The sequence below is a fragment of the Schistocerca serialis genome, chromosome 3 (genome assembly GCF_023864345.2).
Source record: "Schistocerca serialis cubense isolate TAMUIC-IGC-003099 chromosome 3, iqSchSeri2.2, whole genome shotgun sequence".
NCBI classification, from domain to species: Eukaryota; Metazoa; Arthropoda; class Insecta; order Orthoptera; family Acrididae; genus Schistocerca; species Schistocerca serialis.
This window is the reverse complement of record NC_064640.1, coordinates 994,303,351-994,330,691: the sequence shown is the minus strand read 5'-3', so window position 1 is coordinate 994,330,691 and position 27,341 is coordinate 994,303,351. Positions and strand designations below refer to the sequence as shown.

The following is a 27,341-nucleotide window of genomic DNA, read 5'->3' as shown; positions in this document are numbered from 1 at the left end:
CTTGTCAGCTGATGAGACGGCTTGCTGAGACTTTGCAAATACAGTGCTTGTATACAGTCTTCGTCAAAAACCCTGCATCAATAGAGTTAATATTGGGGCCAGTGTTGAATCAAAACTACAGCTCAGTATGTTTTTAGGTATATAACGGTAAAATTAAAGCCCAATATAAATTTTGTATTTTTCTTTGATTTGAAATCTGATACATTGCTTCAGTTTGCTTGTCGTACTAAGACAGAGGTAACCAATGACATCTTTTGAATCGGAAAGCTACTGAAATCGTTAAGGGCTAACCGACCTCTTTCGTTAGACAAAGTTTCCGTGAAAGAAAGTTTGCCAACTGGAGCTTTGCAGTGTCTGATTCACCAGCAAAAACGTGAGAGTTGAGCCCGCCTCGAGAAGAGGATGGGAGGAAGAGAAAATAAAACCGGTTAATATGCATGCGCTTCAAAACTGTACGAAAGATGGTGCAAATATTTTCTGACGGCTTTCTAAAATAGTCGCAGTAGTTGCTCAATCCCTTATTTCTCCCCAGGGGGTCCACAACTCTTTTGTGAATACGTGCGTAGCGAGCACGGGACCCCGAGCTAATGTGGCCCTCCTTCCTTTCTGGGCTGCATACCTTCCTTTTCCGCATCCTTCCCTATCCCCCATCTTCACCTCCCCTCCCCTCACCTCTGGCTCTTTCCTTACCTTTCTCTCCCTCTGTGAGTATGATTTATGCCTACGTCCGGAGACGGACGCTCGAAAATGTAACACATTCTTCGCCTTCTCTGCTTGCATGTCTTCATCCTTCCTTTGTCCTTCTCTTTTCCTTACCTCTTCTCTTTATCCTTTTCTCTGCTGTGGCGTTTGAGACCTCTCTTCTTTCCTTTCCCTTTCTTTGTTTTTCCCTTTCTCTTTCTTCCTCCCTGTGCGTGTCTGAAGGCCGACCCACACATTTTCATGCGTAGCCGGTGACGGGGTAATGCGTAATTCCCCGCCCCGGGTAGACAGGTAGGACACGTATGTACCCCCTGGTAACGGCCAGGACCAAGGAGGGGTGATTACCCGAGCTGATTACCCGAAAGTGCTGATTGGTCCCTCCATCCATTTCTTGGGAGGTGTGACCTGAGGTGTGAACAATCACCTAAGGCGGGAGTGCCCTCAGACAGGGCCCCCACAAGGGTGGAGCGCGCCATCGGAGACGCCGGTAATCATGGGGGATTCTTCCGCAATGGTTTCCTCATCTTCCACTATGTCTGCTCACAAGCGTAAGTTCACTGAGTCTCAGCCACAGACAATTCTTCCATCGTTGCCACAGTTCCTTGTTGTTTCTCGGTCTGACGAAGGTCACGACTTCTCCACGGTCAACCCTTTCATTATTCAGAAAGGTGTCGACGCAATTGCAGGTCCTCTAAAGTCTTGTTCCAGATTACGGAATGGCACCTTGTTGTTAGAAACAGTCAGTGCCCTCCAGGCACAAAAATTGCTGCGTACTTCACTGCCCCACACCTTCCCTGTCCAGGTTGAAGCGCACCGCACTTTAAATTCCTCACGTGGAGTCGTTTATACACGCTCCCTCGACGGACTGTCTGACGAGGACATTAAACACTACCTGTCTGACCTGGGCGTAATGGCTGTTCATAGAGTTATGAAAAGGGTTGACATGAACATCGTTCCAACGCGTACTGTCTTCCTGACATTTGACAGAGTTCAACTCTCATCGAAAATAAAAGCAGGCTATGAGATAATTTCTGTTCGCCCCTACGTCCCGAACCCTACACGTTGCTATCGGTGCCAGCGGTTCAATCATACCAGCCAGTCCTGTTCCAACCCGGCTAAATGTGTTACGTGTGGCAAAGATGCCCATGAGGGTGCTTGTCCACCTCCATCCCCTCGTTGCATCAACTGTATAGGTGACCACGCTGCTTCCTCTAGAGATTGCCCTCTTTTTAAAGACGAAAAGCTCATTCAGGAAATCAGAGTGAAGGAAAAGGTGTCAACATCATGTTTCCAAGAAGGCTAATAAGAAACCCCGTTCCTCTCTTTCTCCGCCATGGCGTGTCTCGTCTACAGCACCACCTGGCGGTAACCGCCCTCGGCCGTCTTCTGTGTCGCCGAGGCACACTGCTGGCGGCCAATCAACCAGCCGATCGCTGGTGGCAGGAGCTGCTCCTGAACAACCTATGGATCAGGATCTTCTGCCTTCGGCTGAGTGCCGTTCCACGCTGTCGGTCGCAAGCTCTGAGCTTGACGGCAACCTTGGTCACATTCTTCCATTTTCTGTCCATCCTATGTCCGTTATCCATTGGAATATCCGTGGCATTCGAGCTAATCGGGATGAATTGACGATCCTCTTCTGATCCTACTCGCCGGTCATCTTCTGTCTTCAGTAAACAAAGCTGCGTCCCCATGACCGCTTTGTCTTCCCCCATTTTCAGTCAGTCCGATTGGATCTCTCCTCTGTTGAAGGTACTCCAGCACATGGAGGACTCATGATTCTTCTCCATAATACTCTCCATTATCACCCAATCCCCTTAAACACTTCCTTCCAAGCAGTCGCTGTCCGTCTTTCCCTTTCTGGATACACCTTCTCTCTTTGTACTGTATACATTCCATCGTCCACATCAATGGCATGAGCTGATCTCCTTCATCTTCTTGGTCAGCTTCCACCCCCCTATTTGCTGGTTGGGGGCTTCAATGCCCACCACCCACTTTGGGGATCTCCACACCCTTGTCCGCGTGGCTCACTATTGCTAGACATCTTCCACCAAGCGGATCTTGTTTGCCTCAACACTGGGGACCCTACATTTTTGTCTGCCTCCACGACAAATTTCTCTCATTTGGACCTTGCGGTCGGAACTGTTTCACTAGCTCGACGCTTCGAATGGTTCGCCCTTGCTGATACACACTTGAGTGACCACTTTCCATGTGTCCTTCGGATGCAGCCACAACTGCCATATATGCGCCTGCGACGCTGGAAGTTTGCTCAAGCCAATTGGACACTTTTTTCGTCTCTAGCGACATTCGATGACCGTCACTTTCCTAGTGTCGACGATGAGGTCACACATAATACAGACGTTATTCTTACAGCTGCGGAACATTCAATACCACACACTTCCGAATTGCCCCGGCGCCCCCCAGTTTCTTGGTGGAACGAGGCATGCTGTGACGCAATACGTGAGCGGCGACATGCTCTTCGCGTTTTCCGCCACCATTCTACTTTGGCCAACTGTATCCGCTATAAGCAGTTCTGTGCGCGACGCCGTCGCGTCATCCGCGATAGCAAGAAGGCAAGCTGGAACTTCTTTACTAACTCGTTGAACACCTTCACTCCCTCCTTGGGAGTTTGGAGTCGGATTCGATGGTTATCTGGCGTGCCTAGTTTCTACCCAGTCTCTGGGCTCACTGTTGCGCATGATACGTTAGTGGACCTCGTCGCAATTTTTAACTCATTGGGTCAACACTTTGCTGAGATTTTGAGCTCTTCAAACTACCCGCCAGCGTTTCTCCCGAAGAAATGTGCAGCGGAAGTGCAACCTCTTGCTTTCTCCTCTCAAAATCGCGAAAGCTATAATACTGTTTTCTCCATGCGGGAACTCCAACATGCCCTCTCTTCTTCTCGCTCCTCCGCCCCAGGACCGGATGGTATCCACATCCAAATGTTGCTGCATTTATCAACCCATAGTCTGCATTACCTCCTTCGCCTTTATAATCGAATTTGGACCGACAGTACTTTTCCCAGACGATGGCGGGAAGCTATCGTCGTTCCTGTTCCGAAACCTGGAAAGGACAAACATCTCCCCTCTAGCTATCGCCCCATTTCTCTCACGAGTAGTGTATGTAAGGTTTGGAGCGTATGGTGAATTGCCATTTAGCTTGGTGGCTGGAGTCCCGCAGTCTTTTAACACCGGCCCAATGCGGTTTCCGCAAACATCGTTCTGCAGTTGACCATCTTGTTGCTCTCTCCACTTATATTATGAACAATTTTCTCCGGAAAAGCCAAACAGTAGCAATATTTTTTGATCTGGAGAGAGCATACGATACCTGTTGGACGACAAGCATCCTCTGCACACTGTTCTCTTGGGGCTTTAGAGGTCGGCTGCCCCTTTTTTTTCGCGAATTTATGGCAGAGCGCACATTTACAGTGTGGGTGAACACTACTTTCTCCCTTACCTTCTCCCAAGAAAACGGGGTACCCCAGGACTCCGTGCTAAGTGTTGTACTGTTTGCCATTGCTATAAATCCAATTATGGATTGTCTCCTTCCCGATGTCTCAGGCTCCCTCTTTGTGGACGATTTTGTGATCTACGACAGCTCTCAACGGACCAGCCTTCTGGAATGACGTCTTCAAGGATGTCTTGATTGCCTCCACTCTTGGAGCATCGAAATCGGCTTCCGCTTTTCTCCCAGTAAGACCGTTTGTGTTAATTGTTGGCGTCGTCAGGAGTTTCTTCTACCCTCCTTAGATCTAGGACCTGTCAACCTTCCGTTTTCAGACGTTGCTAAATTCTTGGGTCTTATGTTTGACAGAAAACTGTGCTGGTCCTCCCACGTTTCCTATCTTTCGGCTCGCTGTCTGCGATCCCTCAACACCCTCCATGTCCTGAATGGTACCTCCTGGGGAGCAGACCGAGTGGTCCTTCTCCGCCTCTATCGTGCCTTAGTGCGCTCGAAATTGGACTATGGAAGCATAGTTTACTCCTCTGCTCGGCCGTCTATTCTTCGGCGTCTCGACTCTATCCACCACCGTGGATTACGTGTAGTGTCTGGAGCTTTTTACACCAGCTGAGACTGCTGAACCTCCGCTGTCCAATCGGCGAGCAGTCCTTCTGAGTCGTTATGCTAGCCATCTGTCTTCCATGCCTGCTAATCCGGCCCATGACATTTTTTTCGACGCCTCCTTGGATGTAGGGTATGCAGGCCACCCTTCCTCCCTACCACCACCGGGAGTCCGCTTCTGTCAACTGCTCCATTCTCTTTCCTTCCACTTTCCTAAGACTTTCTTGACAACTTGGGGTACAGCACCGCCTTGGCTCCGTCCCTGGACCTGCCATCTCCGTGACCTTTGTCAATTTCCCAAGGATGGTACCCCTTCACTTGTTTATCGTCGGGCATTTGCTGCTCTATGTGCACAAATGAGGGAAGCCACATTTATTTACACTGATGGCTCGAAAACATCGTTAGGTGTAGAGAGTGCCTATATTGTTGGCGACACCCCAAATCGATTTCAGCTTCCCGACCAGTGTTCGGTTTATACTGCGGAGCTTTACGCTGTTCTCCAGGCTGTCCACTACATCCGTCGCCATCAGCGGATACAGTATGTTATCTGCTCAGATTCTCTCAGCTCTCTCCTCAGTCTCCAAGCTCTCTACCTTGTCCACCCTCTGGTCCATCGGATTCAGGACTGCCTCCACTTGCTCCACTAGAGGGGTGTCTCGGTGGCCTTCCTCTGGATCCCAGGACACGTTGGTATCTGTGGAAGTGAGGCAGCAGCCAAGGCTGCAGTCTCTCTCCTTCGGCCAGCTATTTGCATGATTCCCTTCGCCGATCTACGGAGTGTTTTATGTCGTCATGTTGTTCTTTTATGGCATGCACATTGGTCGACACTTCCCCATAATAAATTGCGGGACGTGAAAGCTCTTCCCTGTGCTTGGACCTCTTCCTCCCGAACGCGTCGTCGGGAGGAGGTAATTTTAACTAGACTCCGGATAGGGCACTGTCTTTTTAGCCACTGACATAATTTAAGCGGCGATCCTCCCCCACTCTGTCCCCACCAGCTGTGGACGGTAAGACACCTTTTACTTGAGTGCCCCTATTTTACTCCGTTACGTGCCCGTCTACAGCTGTCGCCTGAAATATCGTCCATTTTAGCAGATGACATGTGCTCAGCCGATCGCGTTCTCGAGTTTATTAGTGCCAGTGAGATGTCAGTCATTTGAAGCTCTTTTTGGGGACAACCAACCCCTTTCTGTAGTGGTTTTTTAAGCTTCCCATCTGCTTTTAGTTTCTCCAATTTTTTGAGTTTCGTTCCCATTGGTGCTGGTTTGCATTTTCGTTTTTTACCTTTTCATAAGCCACAGACCGGGTGCTCATGACCATAGCAGTTTTGCGCCCTAAAAAAAAAAAAAAAAAAAAAAATTCCAATATTTTTGGAGTTACTGAGGGCTAAGCATATGTTGGTCTCAATTTTGTTGTTGTTCTCTGAAATTAATTGCTGGTTGCGTTTGTATTTCATGAATGCTGTAATTAAAGGTAATTATACTGTATGGATGATGAACTGTATTACTTACAAAATTTTTGCGTACATAAGATCATTTGTCAGTAGACAGAAGTAGACTAATCTGTGATTACAAGAAGGCATTCTGACTTCAGCCATAGTTTTGCAAACTTTTAAATGGCACAGCTGATTTCCTTCCCCATCACTGATACAATCTGAGCTTGTGCCCCGTCGCTAATGATGTCGATGTTGACGGGACGTTAAACCTAATCTTTCTTTCTTCCTTCCAGCTCATTCGTTGTGCCGAATGTCGACTCAAGATCAGACTTTCTGTCAAATCCGACTAAGGGATGGTAATTTTTTTTTTGTAGTAGTAAACTTAATATATTTACTTAAATAATAATTACAAAGCTGATGATAATAGTCAAACACTACAGGTAAACTCGGAAATTACATATTTCCAAAATGATGCAATTGTTTATTTTCCTCTTCTGATCTTCACACGCCTGAAACGCATCGTCTGAAAAGAACGTATCCAAGGGCACACCAGGACCTGAACAAGGAAAGTCATAAAAGCGGGTGGAGGCTGCCACAATTCATGTTAGCTTCACGGTGAATGACGAAATAGTTTTGAGATCAAACTCCAAATGACACTAGCGATATTTGGTATATTCATTAAACATTACATGTTTTGGCATCCTTAAAACTGGTACTGAACTAATAACTGAATTAATGCATCTGGCTGGCTGGCTTGGCATGGTACCCCTGTTTGGGGAGAGGGGTTGTTGGGGTCGAGGGGGGGGGGGGGGGGGTTGCATTGTCATCCTGTGCCTCTTGCTGTGTAACGAAACGGCATCGCATCGCTTGTGAGATGACTGATCTAGCTGGATATTGCGTAGAAGTGTAATTTACACGGGACATATTGGTAGTATTCCATTTATTTTAATGAACTGACATAAAACCATACATTACTGAATGAATGGAAAACAGGAAAATTACGTGTATGAGCACTTTGATATATTGTCTTCGTCCTTTATTTGAAACAGCCTTACATTTAAAACAAAGCCCCCCTGAATTTTGTTTACAAACAAAAATGTCATCTTAATGTTTTGTACGCATGGAATGTTCGCATAGGGAGTGGCATCCTCATTTTGCCCTCCTTTACTCTTTTGCTGAAGGAGAAACTTTGCTGCACCGACTTCTGTTTTGCTGTACTAGACATGATTACAGTTCAAGAAGACATTCTCTTCTTTTGTAGTTGGCTTCTTCCTTGCTGCCATAATTTAAGTCCAGCAAAATTATTAGATCATTGCGGGAACTAATATTCAAAGTATTATAAAAATAACCATAGACCATCGTCTTGTAGTGTAGGTCCTGACTAGTTTGTCCATTGTGTGTACACCTGAGTTAGTGGCATTAGAGTGTAGGTTTATGAAAGGTTTTCTGCTTCAGCTTCACGTATTTCATCTTTGGAATGCTTAATACTCGGCAGTGTCACTGTTTCACCCTTCTTTGGGCTGTAAGCATCACCTTGCTACAACAATTTTTTCTTCCAAGCAGAGTCATTTGTTTTCATTCTAATTCATTTGCCAACTCCAAACTTGTAAAGAAGTTGTCTGTTGTGATATTCCTACCACTTCTGGATAAATTGCCTGTTAATTCCAACACTAGTCCTTTCCCCTGATTTATTTCTCTATGGTGATCTTCATCCTGTCCTGTCTACACCTGTACTTTTGTGACTTAGTAATTGGTGCTGTCACATGCATCCCATATCTTGATACCAAACTTTCTGGAGTTTTCAGGGATGTATTGGTAGAAAGGACACATGCCCCTAAAAGTTACCAGTTTTTCATGAACCGTAATATTCTCATGTGGTTCATATGGATCATGTAATACGCTTACCCACACTTCCAAAACATCCCTTATCAGAGCCAGTGTATCAGGGCTAAGATTAATGATTGCTGCTGTGCGTCATTGTACTGCATTCAGTGTAAATTTCTATAACACTGTTCCTAACCATAGAACTGTTGAAAATAAGTCAGCTGTACTCTAGTTCCCAAAATTCACTATGCCCTCATTGTGATCTTTATAAACTCCTGCAGGTATAAGTGGGCCAAGAAAACACTCGTGCTTCCCCATCAAGATCTATCCATTTGTTCCTGAAAGAAATGTTACTCTTTTGTGATCCACATCAAAATATTCTGGAAAATGTTGAGCTTCATAAATAATTCAGATGCCAACTGCAAACTATTTACATTCTGTACACTGTGCCTCAATGGATCTGGAGTTGTCTTCAATACGTTTCTACCAGCCTCCCATGTAACCAACAGGATTTTTTCCCCCATGTTACTCTCTCATTTCTGATCCTGAAAACAATGGGATTGCTATTGTACATATTTACATATTATTATTATTATTATTATTATTATTATTATTGTTATTATTGTGGTAAACAAATTATAAAGTATACCTACTGGAAAACATTATGATTTGAAATGTCATCAACTTCAGAAACAGTACTTTCCAAATCTCCTTCATCAGTCTTCAGCTGACTGAATGCCTTCAGAAATATCATCCATTTCTCCATCACCATCAGATGATATTTCGCTTAGGTTTTCTTCTTCATTCAAAATTACATGTATTCCAGGACAACTCAAACGTTTTTGGCTCGTAATGTAATTCTACAGCACGCAGAGGCAAAAAACACTGATATTTGTTAATTGTTGCAGGTGTTTCATATAAATACTGTTCAGTGCAACAGTCGTCATTCTGTTTTCATAATGTTACTTTCAAAAATCAAAAAACAACTGAGACCGTGTTCATATTGACCCCAGTAGTACACACTGGAAAAACCACAAATAAATTTCAATATGTTGCAAATGTAAAACTGAACAAAACATCATTGTACAATTTACTCAGAGGGAGAAAGTCACATACTTGCAAAAGAATGGTTTTAAAAAGGAGGAGGAATATATTTCAAATGCGCTTATTGGCTCATTTGACCCTAGTGGTTCCAGGAAGGTTAATTCGTAGTTTTGTGAGACAGTAGTAGATCGAGAGAAAGTATGGTTCTCATATTGTGTGAGCTACTGACTTTGTTGCTAAGGAGCTCTGTCTGTTCAAGGAACAATGTCACATATAACTTAGAAAGATTTCTAGGGGTGTGATCAACCAAACGGCACTACTTTCAGAGTGTCAGTTTTGCCTCACTAGATAGGTCAACACGAGAACTGTGGTGACACTCTAAGCCCCATCAGTGTTCAGCAATCTTGATACTCAGCATCAGTTGGACAGAGTACAGTAGGAATGCAGTATTGTAATACACTGATGTGGCAAAAGTCATGAGATAGTGATATGGACATTACAGGTGGCGATAGTATTGTATACACAAGGTATAAAGGCACAAGGTATAAGGGCAGTGCATTTGTACTCAGTTGAGTCATGAAAAGGTATATATATGATAAAGACCATACGACGGGAATTAAAACTTCGAAAGCGTAATGGTAACTGGAGCTACACACATGGGACATTCCAATTTGGAAATCATTAGGGAATTCAATATCTTGACTCCACAGTGTCAAGTGTGTGCCGAGAATGCCAGATTTCAGGCATTACTTCTCACAGTGAACAACAGTCTTCACTTAACAACAGAGTGTAGCAGCGTTTGTGTAGAGTTATCAGTGCTAACAGACAAGCAACACTGCTTGAAATAGCCACAGAAATCATTGTGGGACATAGGACAAACGTATCCATTCTGATAGTGCAGTGAAGTTTGGCATTAATGGGCTATGGCAGTAGACAACTGATAAAAGTGCCTTCGCTAACAGCACGACATCCCCTGCAGCACCTCTCCTGGGCTCGTGACTATATGCCGCCCAGGGAGCCCACAGTCCATTTTGTGGGTACGTGTGTGAAGTGCACGGGGCCCTGAGCTACTGCAGTCTCCTTCCTTTTTCCAGACTGCATTACCATCCCTGTTCCTCTCCTTCCCTGTCCTTGCTACTTTCTCCCTGCCCCCTCCTTTCCCTTTTGGCGGACTTCTTTATATCAACCTGGCTATCCTCCCGGCTTTGTTTTGGTATGTGCTATTGTTTACTTTGCTGTTTCCATCTCCTTTTTGGCATTTTCGGTCCCCTTGGGGTTTGACCTCCATTTCCAACATTTTCCGTTCAGTGTGAGCCATTTGGGGATGAACTCCCAACCAAGTTTCCATGGTGCAGGCTCCATTCCCCCTCCCCTCCCATTTCCCCTTGCACTGTGGCTCTTCCTGCTAGGTCACCAGCCACCAGCACAGTAGCCAGTCGGGGGGGGGGGGGGGGGGGGGGGCTGTTAAGTACCCACTTGGCTGAGCCCCCTGACAACACAGGGATCACACTGCTAGTACCTGAGCTGTCAACGCCTCGTGTATGCCAAGGAGTAGATGTTCATCACCTTTAGGGCATCAGAACTCCCGGCAATGGCCGCAGTGCCAGATGGCCCTTGCTGTGGCTGGGTGGCGCCCACGGGGCGAGCCCCTGGTCGGAGTGGGTGGTACTGGGGCGGACGCCTTGCACATGAAGCTACAAAAGCTTCAACATCCTGGCCATTCTGTGGCCATCTCTGAGAGTGATAGAAGACATGACACCTCTTCTTCTGATCCTTCGGCCTTCCCCTCCCTGGCCACCCCCTGGGAAGAGGGTCAAGCTCGCCGGCTTGAGTTGAAACCTATCCTTTGGTACCTGGTTTGTACCAGTACAGATGGCAAAAGTTTTTCCACGACCAAGCCTTTGTTTTTTTTGTGGAGACGGTTGAAGATAAGTGTGGTGAAGTGAAGTGGAATCCCTGAGTAAAATGCGATCCAGTTCTTTGGTCCTAAAGGCATCTTCTGCCACCCAATCTGAAGCCCTGTGTGCTTGTGACCGTTTCAGTGACATCCTAGTCTCTGTCATGCCCCACCAATCTTTGAACTCAGTATGGGGTATGATTTTCCACCAGGATCTTCTTCTCCAAACTGATGAGGAGCTCTGTGCAAACCTCGAGCAACGAGAAATCCAATTTATCCACCGTGTACAGTGAGGCCCTGAAAACAATCGCACTGATACGGGCACCTTTATCCTAGCCTTTCAGTGGGTTACCCTCCCAGAGAAGGTAAAGGTGATGGTGTATCGGTGTGGTGTAAACCTTACATTCCACCACTGATGAGATGCTTTAAATGCATATGGTTTGGACACGTCTTCCTGCTGCACCAATGATCCCCTCTGCGGTGACTGTGGGCACCCCCTCCATGGGGGGAGTGCCTGTGCTCCCCCGCCAGTGTGCGTAAATTATAATGCACAGCGTCCTCCACACTCTCCAGCACGCCCGGTGTATGTGAAAGAACGACAGATTCAAGAGTACAACACCTTAGATCATCTTACCTACACCGTCTTACCTACACCGAGGTTTGTAAAAAGTATGACCGGCTCCATCCCGTGCCTATAACTTCTACTTTTGCTTCAGTTACGTCCATTCCCCCTCCTACTCCTTCCTCTTCCCAGCCCCGCCCCATTCGCCCCACACCTTCTGCTTCACCCTCACTCTTCCACTCCCCATCCCCATCAGTACCCATACCCACTCCTTCCCCACTGGAGAAGCGCTCCCCTTCTTCAGCAGCCGCCGGTACTGGAGCTCCCTCCCGGGACTCGTCTTCCTGGCACCCCTCCTGAAAGTCGATCCGTGCCCAACCTCGCTGCAGTGTACCCTTTTATTCCTTCTTAAGAGAAGAAGCAGAAACACAAGAACATGGGCAAGGCCCCTCCAGTACCCCCGGAGGTGCCGCCTTCCCCTCCTCCGGCCAATGAACCAACAGAGTCTGACCCCACCTATTGGACATTACCCCATCCTTATTAGTGACTGATGGCGACTCAGCAGCATGACCAGCTCCTGTCTGTTTGCTTCCCATTTGGACTCCAGCTTGAGAATCCTCCAGTGGAATTGTAATGGCTATTTGCATCACCTCCCGCAGTTGCAGCCCCTTCTTTCCTCCTACCAGCTGCTTGCATTGCTCTCCAGGAGAACCATTTTGTCAATTCTTACTCACCCACCCTTTGTGGGTTCCACACTTTCTGTCGAAACCAAATTGGCCCCTTGTTGGCTTCTGGTGGTTTTTGCACCTTGGTGTGCAAGGACATTGTTAGTAAATGGGTTCCCCTCCATACCACTCTGGAAGCAATTGCTGTCAGGCCCATCTGGCCACTCGAATCACAATCTGTAATCTCTACCTCCCGCCTGACAGGCCTGTCACATCCCTTGCGCTAACTACCCTTCTTCACCAACTCCCTTGTCCCTTCCTGCTTCTAGGGGACTTGGGGTAGTCACATGACTACTGTGCTGGACAGGACACTTCAAGCTGTTCTGGCAGGGGTTGACCTCTGTCTCCTAAACACCGGCACTCCCACACACTTTAGTGTGGCACACGGCACGTTCTCTGCCATTGACCTCTCCATCCACAGTCCTGGCCTTCTTCCCTCCATTCAGTGGGGTGTCAATGATGACTTATGTGACAGCAATCATTACCAGATTGTTTTGACCTTCCTTAAGTATACCTCGCTCTGTCACCCTCCCAGGTAGGCCTTCTTTTCTACTACCATCCCCCCTGTACTACCACACAGTAGTATTGATGAGTCTACACAGACTTTGACTGCCGCCATTATTTCTGCAGCTGTCTCGGCCAGCCCTTCTTCCTCGGGTGTTTTTACTGCAAAATTGGTTGCCAACTTGCACACAATGGACAATGTCCGCTTCTACTCAGGACTGTCCTTCACTTTCTGTAGTGACTCCTTGAGCAGTTTGCAAGCTATCAGCCAGTGCTTCCCTCACTACCCATTGGTCATAGCTATCGAGGACTCCCTTTCTCTCCTTGATCAATGTGGATTCTCAGTGGTTTTCATGTGGACCCCTGGCCATGTTGGGATCCCTGGCAATGAACTTGTTGATTGACTGGCTACATTGGCTACTAATGGGCCGGACAATCTCTTGCTATTGGCATTCCGGAAATAGACCTTCGCTTGGCATTACGTCGTTGGAGTTTGGGACGTTGGAATGCAGAATGGCACACTCTTTCTTTGCTGAACAAGCTCAGGGCGATAAAGGATTCTACAACTATGTGGCGGTCGTCTTTAAGGGCCTCTTGTAAAGCCTCTGTTGTCCTTTGCTGGCTCCATTTCGGCCATACTTGGCTGACTCATGGTTATCTCCTCCGTCATGAGGACTCCCCTCTCTGTTGTTGTGCATCAATGTTGACTGTGGTTCACCGCTTACTGGACTGTCCGGACTTAGCCGCCCTGTGACAGACTGTTAGCTTTCCCATTTCGCTGCCCCCTGGCATTAGCTGACAATACCTCAGCAGCTGATCTAGTTTCACGATTTCTTCCTGATGGGGGTTTTAATCGCTTTATTTAAGGGTGGGACCTTCAACCTTATCGGTGGGTGGAGGGGATGGCAGGCCGTCTTGCACCCCTCTTCGCCCCAATTGGACTGGCTTCGACTGGGCTTGGTGGTTCATCCCTGCCCTCTGCCTTTCCACTCCTTTCTTTATGGGGTCTGTTTTATCTTGAGTGTCTATCTTGTCTACCTGTGCTTCCTCCTTCATGCTCCTGTCACTAGTCACTTTCTTTCCCTCCTCTCTTCTTCCGCCTTCTTCCTTCCTTCTCTGTCAATAATTTGTAATTTTATGGCAATTGTAGTTCCCTCTTATAGTGTGAGGTTTTGTTGGTTTTAGTTATTCCAAGTTCGGAGGGCCGAGGACTGCGTAGTTTGGTCCCTTTCTCCAATCCAACCAATCACTCATGACCATATTGGTTGGATGCTGGACGACTAAAAACTGTGGCCTAGTCAGATAAGTCTAGATTTCAGTTAGTAAGAGCTGATGGTAGGATTTTACCCATGGACCCAGGTTGTCACCAAGGCACTGTGCATTCTGGTGGTGTCTCCATAATAGTGTGGGCTGTTTTTACATAGATCATTGCCCAGAAATAGTTATGTTTGACTTAAATGGAGACCATTTGCAGCCATACGTGGACTTCATGTTCGCAAACAACGATGGAACTTTTATAGCTGACAGTGCACTATGTCATCGGGCCACAGGTCTACCTGCTGGTTTGAAGAACATTCTGGACAATTCGAGCAAATGATTTGGCCACCCAGATCGCCCAACATGAATCCCATCGAACAGTTATGGGACATAATTCAGAAGAAAGTTCGTGCACAAAATCCAGCACCGGCAACACTTTCACAATTATGGACGGCTATAGAGGAAGCATGACTAAATATTACTGCAGGGGACTTCAAACGATTTATGGAGTCCATGCCATGTAGAATTGCTGCACGACGCTGGGCAAATGGAGGTCCGACACGATATGAAAAGGTATCCCATGATTTTTGTCACCTCTGTGTAGTCCTGTGTACTGAATAACAAATTTGATTACTGAGTTAAATTTCAACTTTCGTTTTGAAGGTGCCAATTTCGATGTGGTATTGTGATTAACTCTCGTATTTTGTAGAGTTCTTGGGTGTCCGTCGGAGTGATGTCGTATGTTCTCAACGATATTTCGGCAAACATACTCGTTGCGACTTCCAGGTAGTTCCTGATGACTGCTGCTCTACTTGTGTTAGTGAAACTTGCAGATCAGCCGTCATAGAGTCTGGTTGCCGAAATATATGGAGAACGTACGACATGACTTGATTGGACACCTGAGAATTCTGAAAGTTAGAAATATGCCAGAAAACAGATTGCAACTATCGTATCATTTAATTTAGTGTCAACAGTCTAGACATAAGACTAAATTAGTTTATTAGCAAAGAATTTCTCACCATAATTTGGTAATACAGTGACTAAGCACTCGAACATAACCCTTAACTCAAGAGGTGACTGTTCTGTAACGTACACTACGATTTGTGCACCCCAATGTTTAAACTGAGATTTAGGGGATTTCCATTTAAGTTATATAACATTTATTTTATAATAATTTCCGTGTTGTTTAAATACTTCACGTTGACTGAATAGCATTACATAAAGTCTGTAGTATTTTACTTTTTGTTACACAAAATCACATACTTTCGTGCCATTTTTTAAGTATTAAACATAGACAAGTTGTCAGAGAACTTAATTCTACATTCTGAAAAATTATAGTACCTTTGTGAGCAGGTAAATGTTCACATAAAACTAAATTCCAGGGTTTAAATTTGCAGATAAACAGTGGACAAAAAGAAAGTCTGTAAAACTGACATCCACGGCTGGGGTTTACATTTCCCTTTACCACCACTCAGAACGTCTGATTTTAACTAATACTTCAAGTATTTTATTGGAGAAAGAAGAAGGTGTCCAAAACCATTCTCCTGAAATTCTTCCTCCGAACGATATTCTCGATCGCTAACAGAATTGTAGCCACTGACTATTGAAAAATCATAGTCCTTTTCATCTATTTCTTGATTTAGATCTCTGACATGTTCCTCTATTCACTGGTTACAAACTTCATCAAACTTTGGATCGATAAAACTGACAAATTTCTGGGAACTTATTTTGTGCTATACTAAGAAAACAGGTACGTAGTTCACGAGGTGTGGTCTAGGAGACCTCAGAATGTTCCAACAACTCGTGTCAGCAACAAATAAAGAAGGCGATACGCTTCCAACCATAAAACGTTATAGAATTAGTGATTTAACGAGGTTATGTGAAGTATGGGATTACTTCGATATAAATTACCTTGGAGAGTGAGTTTGAAAAGTCTCACAAGGTCTCAGGGACCACATATCGTGAGTTGAGGGTTAACACTGCGTTTGTAGACGATCAGTTCTCCTGCAGGTTTCTTAAAGTTCATTTCTACCTTTTCCTCGTGTAACTCGAAAACAACAGCTTCTAGCGCGTGTGTTTCCCAGTACAAAATTAAACTACTTTAAATTTCCTGCAAAAAAAGTCATTTTTTTCTAGGACTAATTGGATAAATCACTGTTATTAAAACTAGTGTTTTAACAGTGTAAAATTGTTTGTCTTTAAATGAAGTGGATTAATAACAGATATTAAACATGTGTACTGCATCTAAGTACAGTAAAGACGTATTAATTGATAAATTGTGTTCTGGGGATGTAACAGGGCGGAGTGGGTATGTGGAGTAGAAATGCGAGAGAAGTAGGTCGTTGGATTGTGTTCATGCATGTCCCTCCTTCATTGGTCTGCAAATTGAAGATCGAGCAGATGATGCCCCTCCCTATATACCCCACTACACAACAAGAAGCAACTACAGGGTGTCTCACAAAGTTATACCGACCCTCCACAACGCTGGTTATGAAGCACTTGTGCTGCAATGCGAAATCATGCCTGGTGGTGGGGAGGGGGAGCGAAGGGGTTGTTTATTTCCCACAAACTGTGTTAACGCTACGTGGAATGCACATATGTACTAATAATGGTAACACAAGTAATGCATGTGGACAATCTCTGCACACGGTTGTACACTGCTAGAGGGGACATCATTTCTTAGTCATACTGTACGGCAGCTGTCGTATTCTTCCAGGAAAGGCAGCTACCGGCACTACGAGCACTGTGAGAGTTTCAGTTTATGGGCAGACTTTCCTTCCTCAGCATTTCGTGTCCAGTTCTCTTATGTGAGCAAACAAAAAACTTCATTGAGGTTGTGTTTATGTAGTGGAGATATTTTCAGCATATTAAATGAGTACGTATTTGCAGTTCTTAGTGAGCCTTTATCTATACTACTTTATAAAGACAAGTTGTAGTTTAATGTTGTTACCAAAAATCTCGAAAGATTTTGACCGATTTACTTGAAATTTTTACACGATTTTCTAATAAATGTTCGCACACATATAGACTACATATTTTTAATATAATTCGCAAAAGTTGTGAAATGTCCATGACAGTTTTAGTAAAAATTGTTACCCAGTACTCTACTAACTTCTCCTCCTTTTAAATATTTAATAACAACGTAACTATATATATATTTATTAAATATTTCAAAAAATTCTTGTTAAGGTGGACGTGTGCTACATACTTCTAAAAGATATATGGTATATAAATATACAGGGTGATGTTTTTCCACTATGTACAAACTCTAGGGAGTGGTTGATAAGAGGATATAAACAAAAAAGGTCTATCAAACTTATGTGGTTTCCACACTAGAGTCCATTTATTCAGCCATCCATTGTCACAGAGACTGCAGTCTAATGCATGCTGTAGCATGCAGCCACAGTTACAATATGTGTAGAAAATGGTTTCCATGTGCCGTAGCACATTCTGTCTCACACATTCGCATCGACCATGCTGCGTCCGAACAGTGTCAGACCCAGCATGATGGAATAGGCTCCGCATACACAATACTTTTGAGATGGCCCCATAAGCAGAAATCACATGGATTGAGGTCTGGTGAACAAATAGGCCATGCAACTGGACCCCCCTCATCTGATCCATCGACCAGGGAAGTCACGATTGAGATGCATCTAGATGTTGACGGCAAAGAGGGCTGGAGCACCATCATGTAGCAGCCACATTACCCTTTGAATCATCAATGGCACTCCTTCCAGCAGGGGAGGGAAAGTCACTCACAAGAAACACCTATAGTTCCGGCCTGTTAGTGACATGAAAGGAAGACTGACATGAAAGGAAGACTGGCCCCCAATTAGGTCACCAATTATTTTGGCCCTCACATTCCGGCTGCACTGATGATGATGATTCGCTGTCACCATACGCTGGGGGATCTGCATACTATCCCATAGATGACTGTTATGACATGTGCCTTTCCATAAGTAAACACCATGTTACCAGGCTTTCGATTCGAATACAGAACCATTGTGTACAGTGCTGCACTACATCCACTACAAGGTGAGTCAGCAAGCGAAGTGAATTGTACACAACATTACCAATTACTATGGCAGGAGAGGGTGCTAGGGCATGACATGTTAGGAACGGTATAACCCTGTAGGAGGAAACCAAACATACTGTAATTGTGGCTGCATGATACAGTGCGTATTATACTGCAGTCTCTGTAACAATTTATGAATGAATACGTAGCCTCTAGCATAGAAACCACACATTTCCAGACATAAGTTCATTAGACCTTTTTTGTTCCATATCCTTTCATCGATTGATCCCTGGAGTTCTTGCACGGTGGGGAAAATCACCCTCTCTATGTAATACATAAAGGCCAGACATTGGTTACTTAAAACCTTGAAAAGTTCTTGACTGACTTATTTTATATCTTTAGATGATGAACTTGCAGACGGCTATAGGCTACATGTTTACTAAAAATATAGCGTAAATAAATATATATTTAATTCATAAAGGAGAAATGTTGTTAGCAAAACTCTCGAAAAATTCTTGACCAAATTTATTTTAAATTTTTACACAATGCTCTAATAAACAATCTGACAGACTCGGCCGTATATTTTTTAAATATATGTAATATGTAAGTAAATAGTTAATACGTAAAGAGGAAATTTTGTTCACAAAAATTTTGAAATGTTCTTGACCGTTTTACTTAAAATTGTTGCACAATACTCTAATAATGTTCAAATGGATATAGGCTACATACTTTTTTAAAAAACAGTGTACAGATTTTCTGTTAAAACAACTGCAGGAAATTATATGCTGTGCTGCGAAAGTGTGCGGTTTAGTTTTCTTTCTTGCAATAAGTTCTAACTTAGATATCAGGGCATTGAAACCATTACACACATTGCTTCTTTCCACATATGCTCTTTCTCCTTACATACAATCTTATACAAAAATTGTATACACAGCAGTGTGTTGCTTTGTTTTCTTTGTTGCAGTCAGTTTTATGAGGAATGTTCTATTTATGGCCTATCGACATACAATTACACGGAAGTGAGAAAAGTCATGGACTACCTCCTACTATTGTGTCTGACCTCTTTTTAGATGGTCAAGTGCAGCAACTTGACATAGCATGGACTCCACAAGTCATTGGAAGTCCTCTGCAGAAATGTTGAGCCATGCTGCTTCTATAGCTGTCCATAATCGGGAAAGTGTTACCAGTACAGGATTTTGTGCACAAACTGACCTCTTTATTATTATTATTTTGAGCTTTTCCTCATTACAGAGGCTTATCTCCAACATAATAATTTACTTGGAAATTACAATAAAAACAATAAGCGTTCTTAAACTATATTCTCAAAATATTCCTCCAGGTGTTTCGATCTTGTGTGTCTTCTTCCTCTGCGCCCATTCTCCTCATTGTGTGCTGTACTTTTGGAGCCAGGTGGTCATAGGTCCTCTTCTTCTTCTCCCCTCCGGTTCCCACTCCAGTATCAATTTTGGTATTCTGGTTTTCTCCATTCGTCGTACATGCCCGTACCACTGTAATTTCTTCCTATCCATTATGTCATATATTCTTCCTTTTATTTCCATTCTCCTTATTATTTTGGCATTCTTTATCTTTTCTTTCCTGGAGATTTTTGCCGATTTCTCCAAAAGTCCATCTCTAGAGCTTGTAATTTTTTAATGTGCTTCATGTTAATTGTCCAGGTCTCCGTTCCATACAGAACCACACTCTCTAATATGGATTTGTATATTAATTTTTTAGTTCTGCTCATTACATTCCTGCTCCATAAGACTGAGTTAAGCATCCCAATGACCCTCCGTCTGCTACTAATTCTTTTATTGATTTCTGACTCTGATTTTCCCTCAATTTCTAAAATGGATCCCAAATAACAGAAAGTGTTTATGTTTTTGATTTTCCTTCCTTTGATGTATAGCTCATCTGAATCATTAGTCAAGTATTCTGTTTTTTGGTAATTAATCTTCAAACCCCAAGTTTTGTATGTTACTGCTAGTTGATTGCACAAATAGTTAGCATCCTCCCTATCTTGTGCTACGACTACTTGATCATCAGCGAATAATAAATGATGTAGGTAAACTCCATCTCCTATTTCTAATCCCATACTATTACATTTACGAGACCATGTTCTAAGGCTAATATCTATGTTGTTGTGGTCTTCAGTCCTGAGACTGGTTTGATGCAGCTCTCCATGCTACTCTATCTTGTGCAAGCTTCTTCATCTCCCAGTACCTACTGCAACCTACATCCTTCTGAATCTGCTTAGTGTATTCATCTCTTGGTCTCCCTCTACGATTTTTACCCTCCACGCTGCCCTCCAGTACTAAATTGGTGATCCCTTGATGCCTCAGAACATGTCCTACCAACCGATCCCTTCTTCTGGTCAAGTTGTGCCACAAACTTCTCTTCTCACCAATCCTATTCAATACTTCCTCATTAGTTATGTGATCTACCCATCTAATCTTCAGCATTCTTCTGTAGCACCACATTTCGAAAACTTCTATTCTCTCCTTGTCCAAACTATTTATCGTCGATGTTTCACTTCCATACATGGCTACGCTCCATACAAATACTTTCAGAAATGACTTCCTGACACTTAAATCTATACTTGATGTTAACAAATTTCTCTTCTTCAGAAACGCTTTCCTTGCCGTTGCCAGTCTAAATTTTATATCCTCTCTACTTCGACCATCATCAGTTATTTTGCTCCCCAAATAGCAAAACTCCTTTACTACTTTAAGTGTCTCATTTCCTAATCTAATTCCCTCAGCATCACCCGACTTAATTCGACTACATTCCATTATCCTCATTTTGCTTTTGTTGATGTTCATATCCTCCTTTCAAGACACTGTCCATTCCATTCAACTGCTCCTTTGCTGTCTCTGACAGAATTACAATGCCATCGGCGAACCTCAAAGTTTTTATTTCTTCTCCATGGATTTTAATACCTACTCCGAATTTTTCTTTTGTTTCCTTTACTGCTTGCTCAATATACAGATTGAATAACATCGGGGATAGGCTACAGCCGTGTCTTACTCCCTTCCCAACCACTGCTTCCCTTTCATGTCCCTCGACTCTTATAACTGCCATCTGGTTTCTGTACAAATTGTAAATAGCCTTTCGCTCCCTGTATTTTACCCCTGCCACCTTTAGAATTTGAAAGAGAGTATTCCAGTCAACATTGTCAAAAGCTTTCTGTAAGTCTGCAAATGCTAGAAACGTGGGTTTGCCTTTCCTTAATCTTTCTTCTAAGATAAGTCGAAGGTCAGTATTGCCTCATGTGTTCCAGTATTTCTACGGAATCCAAACTGATCTTCCCCGAGATTGGCTTCATTTAATCATATAGTAAAGCTGCATGCCCTCGGGAAAAATTACGGCTGTAGTTTCCCCTTGCTTTCAGCCGTTCGCAGTACCAGAACAGCAAGGCCATTTTGGTTAGTGTTACAGGGCCAGATCAATCATCCAGACTGTTGCCCCTGCAACTACTGAAAAGGCTGCTGCCCCTCTTCAGGAACCATATGTTTGTCTGGCCTCTCAACAAATACCCCTCCGTTGTGGTTGCACCTACGTTATGGCTATCTGTATCGTTGAGGCACTCAAGCCTCCACACCAACGGCAAGGTCCATGGTTCATGGGGAGGGCTAATATCTATATAGATTTTAAATAATGATGGTGACATGGGACAGCCCTGTAAAAGGCCTTTGCTTGTTCTAAATTTCTGTGAAAGTTTATTACCAACTTTCACTTGGCAGATGTTATCTTTATGCATCTGTTGTATTATTTTAATCATGGAAGGGTTTATGTTTGCCATATGTAGTGCTCTCCAAAGAAATTTTCTTGATCTATGAAAATTAATCCTATATTTTTTTATTTTTTCCTATGTTTCTCCAAAATCTGTCGTAATGTGAAGATATGGTCTACACATGATCTCCCAGCCGTGAATCCACATTGTTCTTCTTGGGTTCTAAAATTTTTTTCCGGTTTGTTTTTAATTACTTTCGCAAAAATTCTTATTAATGTGTTTGTAACACAAATTCCTCGATAGTTTGAACAAATTTTGCGATCCCCTTTCTTAAATATTGTATTAATGTAACCTAGCTTCATCTCGTTGGGTATTGAATCTCCATGTATCATTTTGTTGAAGAGCTGTGTTATCGGTTTCACAATTTTGTCACCACCATATTTCAGACACTCTAGATTGATATTGCCTGGTCCCGGTGACTTACCATTCTTTTGTGTTCTCAATGCCTGAAGTGCTTCACTTTCTAAAATCTGGATCTCATCATCTTCATGTCCTTTTTCTTCCCCTGTTCCTTCTTCTAGATATTCTTCCCTGTCCTCATTTAATAATTTTTGGAAATACTCTTCCCATTCCTTTTGTGTTATCAGTTGGAGATTAGTTTTGCTTTTTGTATCCTGTCGAAGCCCTTTCAATACTGACCATGCTTCTTTTGCTCTCCCAAATCCTAATTTGCTATTCACCTTGGCATATGTTATTTCCCATGCTTCATTTTTTGCCATCCTTATTTTTTTCATCACTTCATTCTTCTTTTCCTTGTATATTGATCTTGTTTCTTATGATTTATCATTCAAGGTTTTATTAAAAGGTAAATTTTCATCTTTCTCAGTCTGGTTCGTTTTATTTATGTTACTTGTATCATTCCTTGCATTCTTCCATGGCCAGAAAGACTTCATTTTAACTAGATAGTGGTCTGATCCACACTGGGCCACTCTATAAGATCTGATGTCTACTGCTTTGAAACTACTTGTTTGCCTAATGATAATATAATCTATTATAGGACGAAGTTCTTTGGTGTTCTGTTGCCAAGTATATTTATGAATGTCCTTATGTTTCAAAATTTTTTGGTAATTTTTAGATCATATTGTTCACAAATTGCAATCAATTGTTCCCCATTGTCATTATATTCGTCCTCTCCATGTTTTCCTACTATTCTACAAGATTCTCCAATTCCTACCCTTCCATTCAGATCTCCCATATAATCAGTTCCTTTCTTCTTGGGATTTTTTCAATAGTCTCCCTGAGGGTGACCCAGAATGTATCTTTCTCTTTATCTTTTGTGTCGTTCGAGGGTGCATATATGCCAATAATCACAACTTCCCTAGCAAATAATGTCATTTCAACAGTTATAATACGTTGATTGATGAATGTCCAATTTGTGATTCTTTCTTTCCATGATTTCTTTATCATAATGGAGACTCCTGCTTTGGCTCTTACTGCTTTTGATACCCCACTCCAGATATGTACATAATTATCCAGTTCTTCTTCTCCTTGGCCTTTCTTCTTTGTTTCAGAGAGTACGACTACTTCCATGTTGACCTCTTGATTATGTATCATAAATGTTCACTGGGTGGACAAATCCTTTGCTCACGTTGTCCAGAAAGTCCTTCAAACCAATCGTTGTGGCCCAATGACATGGCACATTGTCAATCATAAAAATTCCATTGTTTGTGAACATGAAGTCCATGAACAGGTACAAATGATCTCCATGTAAGCCAAGCATAACCATTTCCAGTCAGTGATCCTATAAACACAGCCTACATCATTATGGAGCTGCCACCAGCTGGACAAGTGCATTGTTGACAACATGGGTCCATGGTTTTGTCGGGTCTGTGCCACATACAAACCCTACCATTGGCTCATACCAACTGAAATCTGGACTTATCCGACCAGGCCACAGTTTTCCAGTTGTCTAGGGTTCAACCGATACGGTCACGAGCCCAGGAGAGGTGTTGCAGGTGATATTGTGCTATTAGCAAAGAACTCGCATTGGTTTTCTGCTCCCATAGCCCATTAACATCAAATTTTGTCACACTGTCCTAATGCATACATTCGCTGTATGTCTCACATTGATTTCTGCGGCTATTTCACGCAGTGTTGCTCATCTGTTAGCACTGACAACTCTAAGCAAATGTCGCTACTCCGTCATTACGTGAAGGTCTTTGGCCCCTGGGTTGTCTGTGGTGAGGGGTAATAGCTGAAATTTGATATTCTTGGCACACTCTTGACACTGTAGATTTCAGAATATTGAATTCCCTAACGATTTCCGAAATAGAATGTCCCCTGCATCTAGTTCCAACTACCATTCTGCATTCAAAGTTTTAATTCCTGTCATGCATCCATAATTGTCACACGTTTTCACGACTCACCTGAGTACAAATGACAGCTTCACCAATACACTGCCCTTTTATACCTTGTGTATGCAATACTACCTTCATCTGTGTATGTGCATATCACTGTCTTGTGACTGTAGTGTAGACTACTACTGTGGAATCTGAATCATCCAAAACTTTGCAATCCTACCCATTCACAGATAAAAAATGTATGAGAAATACTGTCATTAAAACTATTACCCTCATAGATCCAGCAGCTGTAGGGGTTGATCCCAACTGATGTGCCCATTCGTTTTAAGTGACTTCATTTCTCAATTGAGGTTTCGTTTGCAATAACAGTAAACAAGGCTCAAGATGAGAGATGGAGGAGGAGAGGGGGAGGATGAGATGCAGAAAGAACTGCAGGTAGCTGTAGAGTGGATGGACTGTGCTGAGTGGAGCTACTTACTAGATGTCCACCGTACAGCTCCGAAGACAGGTGTGAATATGTCTGATGGAGTGGGACTGATTGTGTTCAAGTCTAGGGATATGGAAAAAAGAGGGAGGAGGAGATTAGAATGTATATACAGCTCCCATACATATTTAGCAACTGCGAAGCATTGGCAGATTCTCTATTGTAAAATATTTTCCTGTAAACAATGGCTGAAAGCTGTTTAATTTGTAAATGTGTTGTTGTCAGAGACCTATGTAATGTTGGTGACAATGGGACAGGGTTGTTAAATGTGTGGCACATTGCTCATGTCTTTCATTGATACCTTATTGTGAAGCCATTTAATTCTGTTGTAGTCACTTCGTTGTGAATTAATGAATGACTAGAAAGCTACTGCACTTCTCTTGCCATTAATTGCATTAAACATAGGCTACATAAATCTTTTCCATTCAAGAACTGCAGGTAGCTGTAGAGTGGATGGACTGTGCTGAGGGGAGCCACTTACTAGATGTCCACCGTACAGCTCCGAAGACAGGTGTGAATATGTCTGATGGAGTGGGACTGATTGTGTTCAAGTCTAGGACAGTAAAAAATTAAATGGTCATGTGGAATCATTGGATGCCACAACACCCAGTCCACGGGTGAAGAAAATCTCCAACCCGGCCGGGAATCGAACTTGGACCTGCTGCGTGGTAGGCAAATGTGTTAATAGTAATTTGCTGCATTACTTGTCTCACGTTGAAAGTTCTTAAGCAGTAACACTTGGATGGCCCCCCTGTGTTGTAGTGGGATGCAATTGAAGCCTCTGGGACCCCTCAGGTATGGAGATAGTCGAGGCTGGGATGATTCATTTGATATCCTATGCTGTGAGAAGTATTTCAGATAGTGATAGTGGAGACAATGAAATCACCATTATCAAATACATATTGGCATTATATTGCACTAGGGACAAGCTCTTCAGTTAAGTAGACAGCTGACAGCTCCAGATATTGAGCTTATTTATATAATAGCTCATTTAAGTGCAAATAAGTACTTACTTAATAAACTGAAAAAATCCACTATGTAAATACAAGCACACTGAAGTTATAAGCAGGGATCAAAAAGTTTCAGTTAGAAGGCTGTACATTGCAGAATGTGTATGCCGATCAAGCAAAATCACCGTGAGCATAGAGGCAATCATCCTACCAATGCATCATGCAGAAGATACATGTACGGTAAAACACAATGTCTGGCGGCATGAAGTAGTCCGTAATTACCTGCTTTGTATTCTCATCCGGCAGGGATCATCAACCCTTCAAAGCCCTTTTTAAGGGACTGAAGGCATGTTAATCGAATGGGAGAGATCAGGACTGTAAGGCAGGTGCTTTCTCAGGTGCGTCCTAATTGAATTGGCGTAACTCTGTCACGATATTTGTGATATGGAGACATATGTTGTTATGAACATGGTGCAACATTCCACAATGATGGTTTTAGACACAAATGCTGCCCTGTACACATTCTTCATTCTCCGATGGATGTCTACTGACATTTATCCTTTGGCAACCAAGAGATGTGTAACAGTGTGTTGGTCCTTTTTGGATTCATTTGGTAATAAGGTTGCCATAGTTAACATTTCTGCATTTACCACACGCGTGTCAGAAATACACGAATGCCTCACTAATCCATTGCCTTTATGTTGGTGCTTATATACACCCATTGGAGTTGCACTACGCTGCATATACAATCTCGCAATGCCTTCAAACGGAAACTTTTTGATCACTCCTTATATTTTATCTATTCTCAAAAGAGAACCGGACAGGAAATGCTGGGGAGATATAGTCTGTCGGCAAAATGAAAAGCGAGAAATGCTTGTGGTGTAGGATTTACTTTGTGAGACACTACTGTATTTGCTACTTGTTATGTAGTGGTGTATGTAGAGAGGGAATCACCTGCTCGATCTTCAATTTGCAGACATATAAAGGAGGGACCTGCATGAACACGGACGACCTACCTTCCCTCACCCTTCTATTCCCTCTGCCCTGTTACATCCCTGAAACACATTTTATCCCTTAATGTGACTCTACTGCACTTTGGACATGGTATGAATATTAAAAATTTTTAACCTACTTCATTTAAAGATAAATATTAATTTTACACCTTTAAAACAGTAGTTTTAACAACTGTGACCCTACAACGTGGAAACTAATCAGAGAGAAAAAAATTAATATGACATGTTTTTGTAGGAAATTTACTGCAGTTTAATTTTGTAATGGAAGATATTTTCACCAGAAGCTGTGGTTTTAGAGTTATTCGAAAAAACATTAAAAAGTGAATAATTCATCCCAGCACTGACACCCCACCTTTCAGGATTTTTAGTATGTTGTTGAAGACATTCCCCCAGAGCACTGTGCAAAAATTAGTGACAACACAATTATTTTCCCATAATCGACGTTTCTTGGTCTTCGTTGACTGGGCTAAAATTCAACATGTTCTCACCACATTCATGGATTTAGCACTTATGTCTTCTTAATCTCCACTTAATTGTTAACTTCCCTTTTGTAATGCATTGCAAACAACTTGATTATTTTCTTCACAAGTGTTCCTCCACAAGAGACTGTATACCAGAAAGCAAAAAGTTTGTTTTAAAATAACCAGACAAAGAAAAATAAAAATGTAAGTAGATGAAAAATGGGTATTAATTAAAATTGTTCAGCCAGAGAAAAAAAAAAAGACAGTCCTGTTGAAGGAGACAGTTCTGGATGTTATTTACTTTGCTTACTTTCCCTCT

At 42.9% G+C, this 27,341-nt stretch overlaps 1 protein-coding gene across 5 annotated transcripts in view; it reads left to right on the top strand.

The window, feature by feature from the left end:
* Positions 1 to 27,341, top strand: part of LOC126471445 (sarcolemmal membrane-associated protein) — a 354,795-nt gene that overhangs the window by 36,628 nt on the left and 290,826 nt on the right. For 3 of the 5 annotated variants that reach the window (XR_007586307.1, XM_050099626.1, XM_050099623.1), the window contains exon 1: positions 6,490 to 6,552. The exons of the other annotated variants lie outside the window; for them this stretch is intronic. Coding sequence is in view for 2 of the 3 variants with exons in the window: in XM_050099626.1 (XP_049955583.1) it covers positions 6,550 to 6,552 (3 nt within the window). In the remaining variant the exon portion in view is untranslated. Of the gene's footprint in view, positions 1 to 6,489; positions 6,553 to 27,341 lie in introns of those variants that run through there. 5 annotated transcript variants of the gene reach the window in all.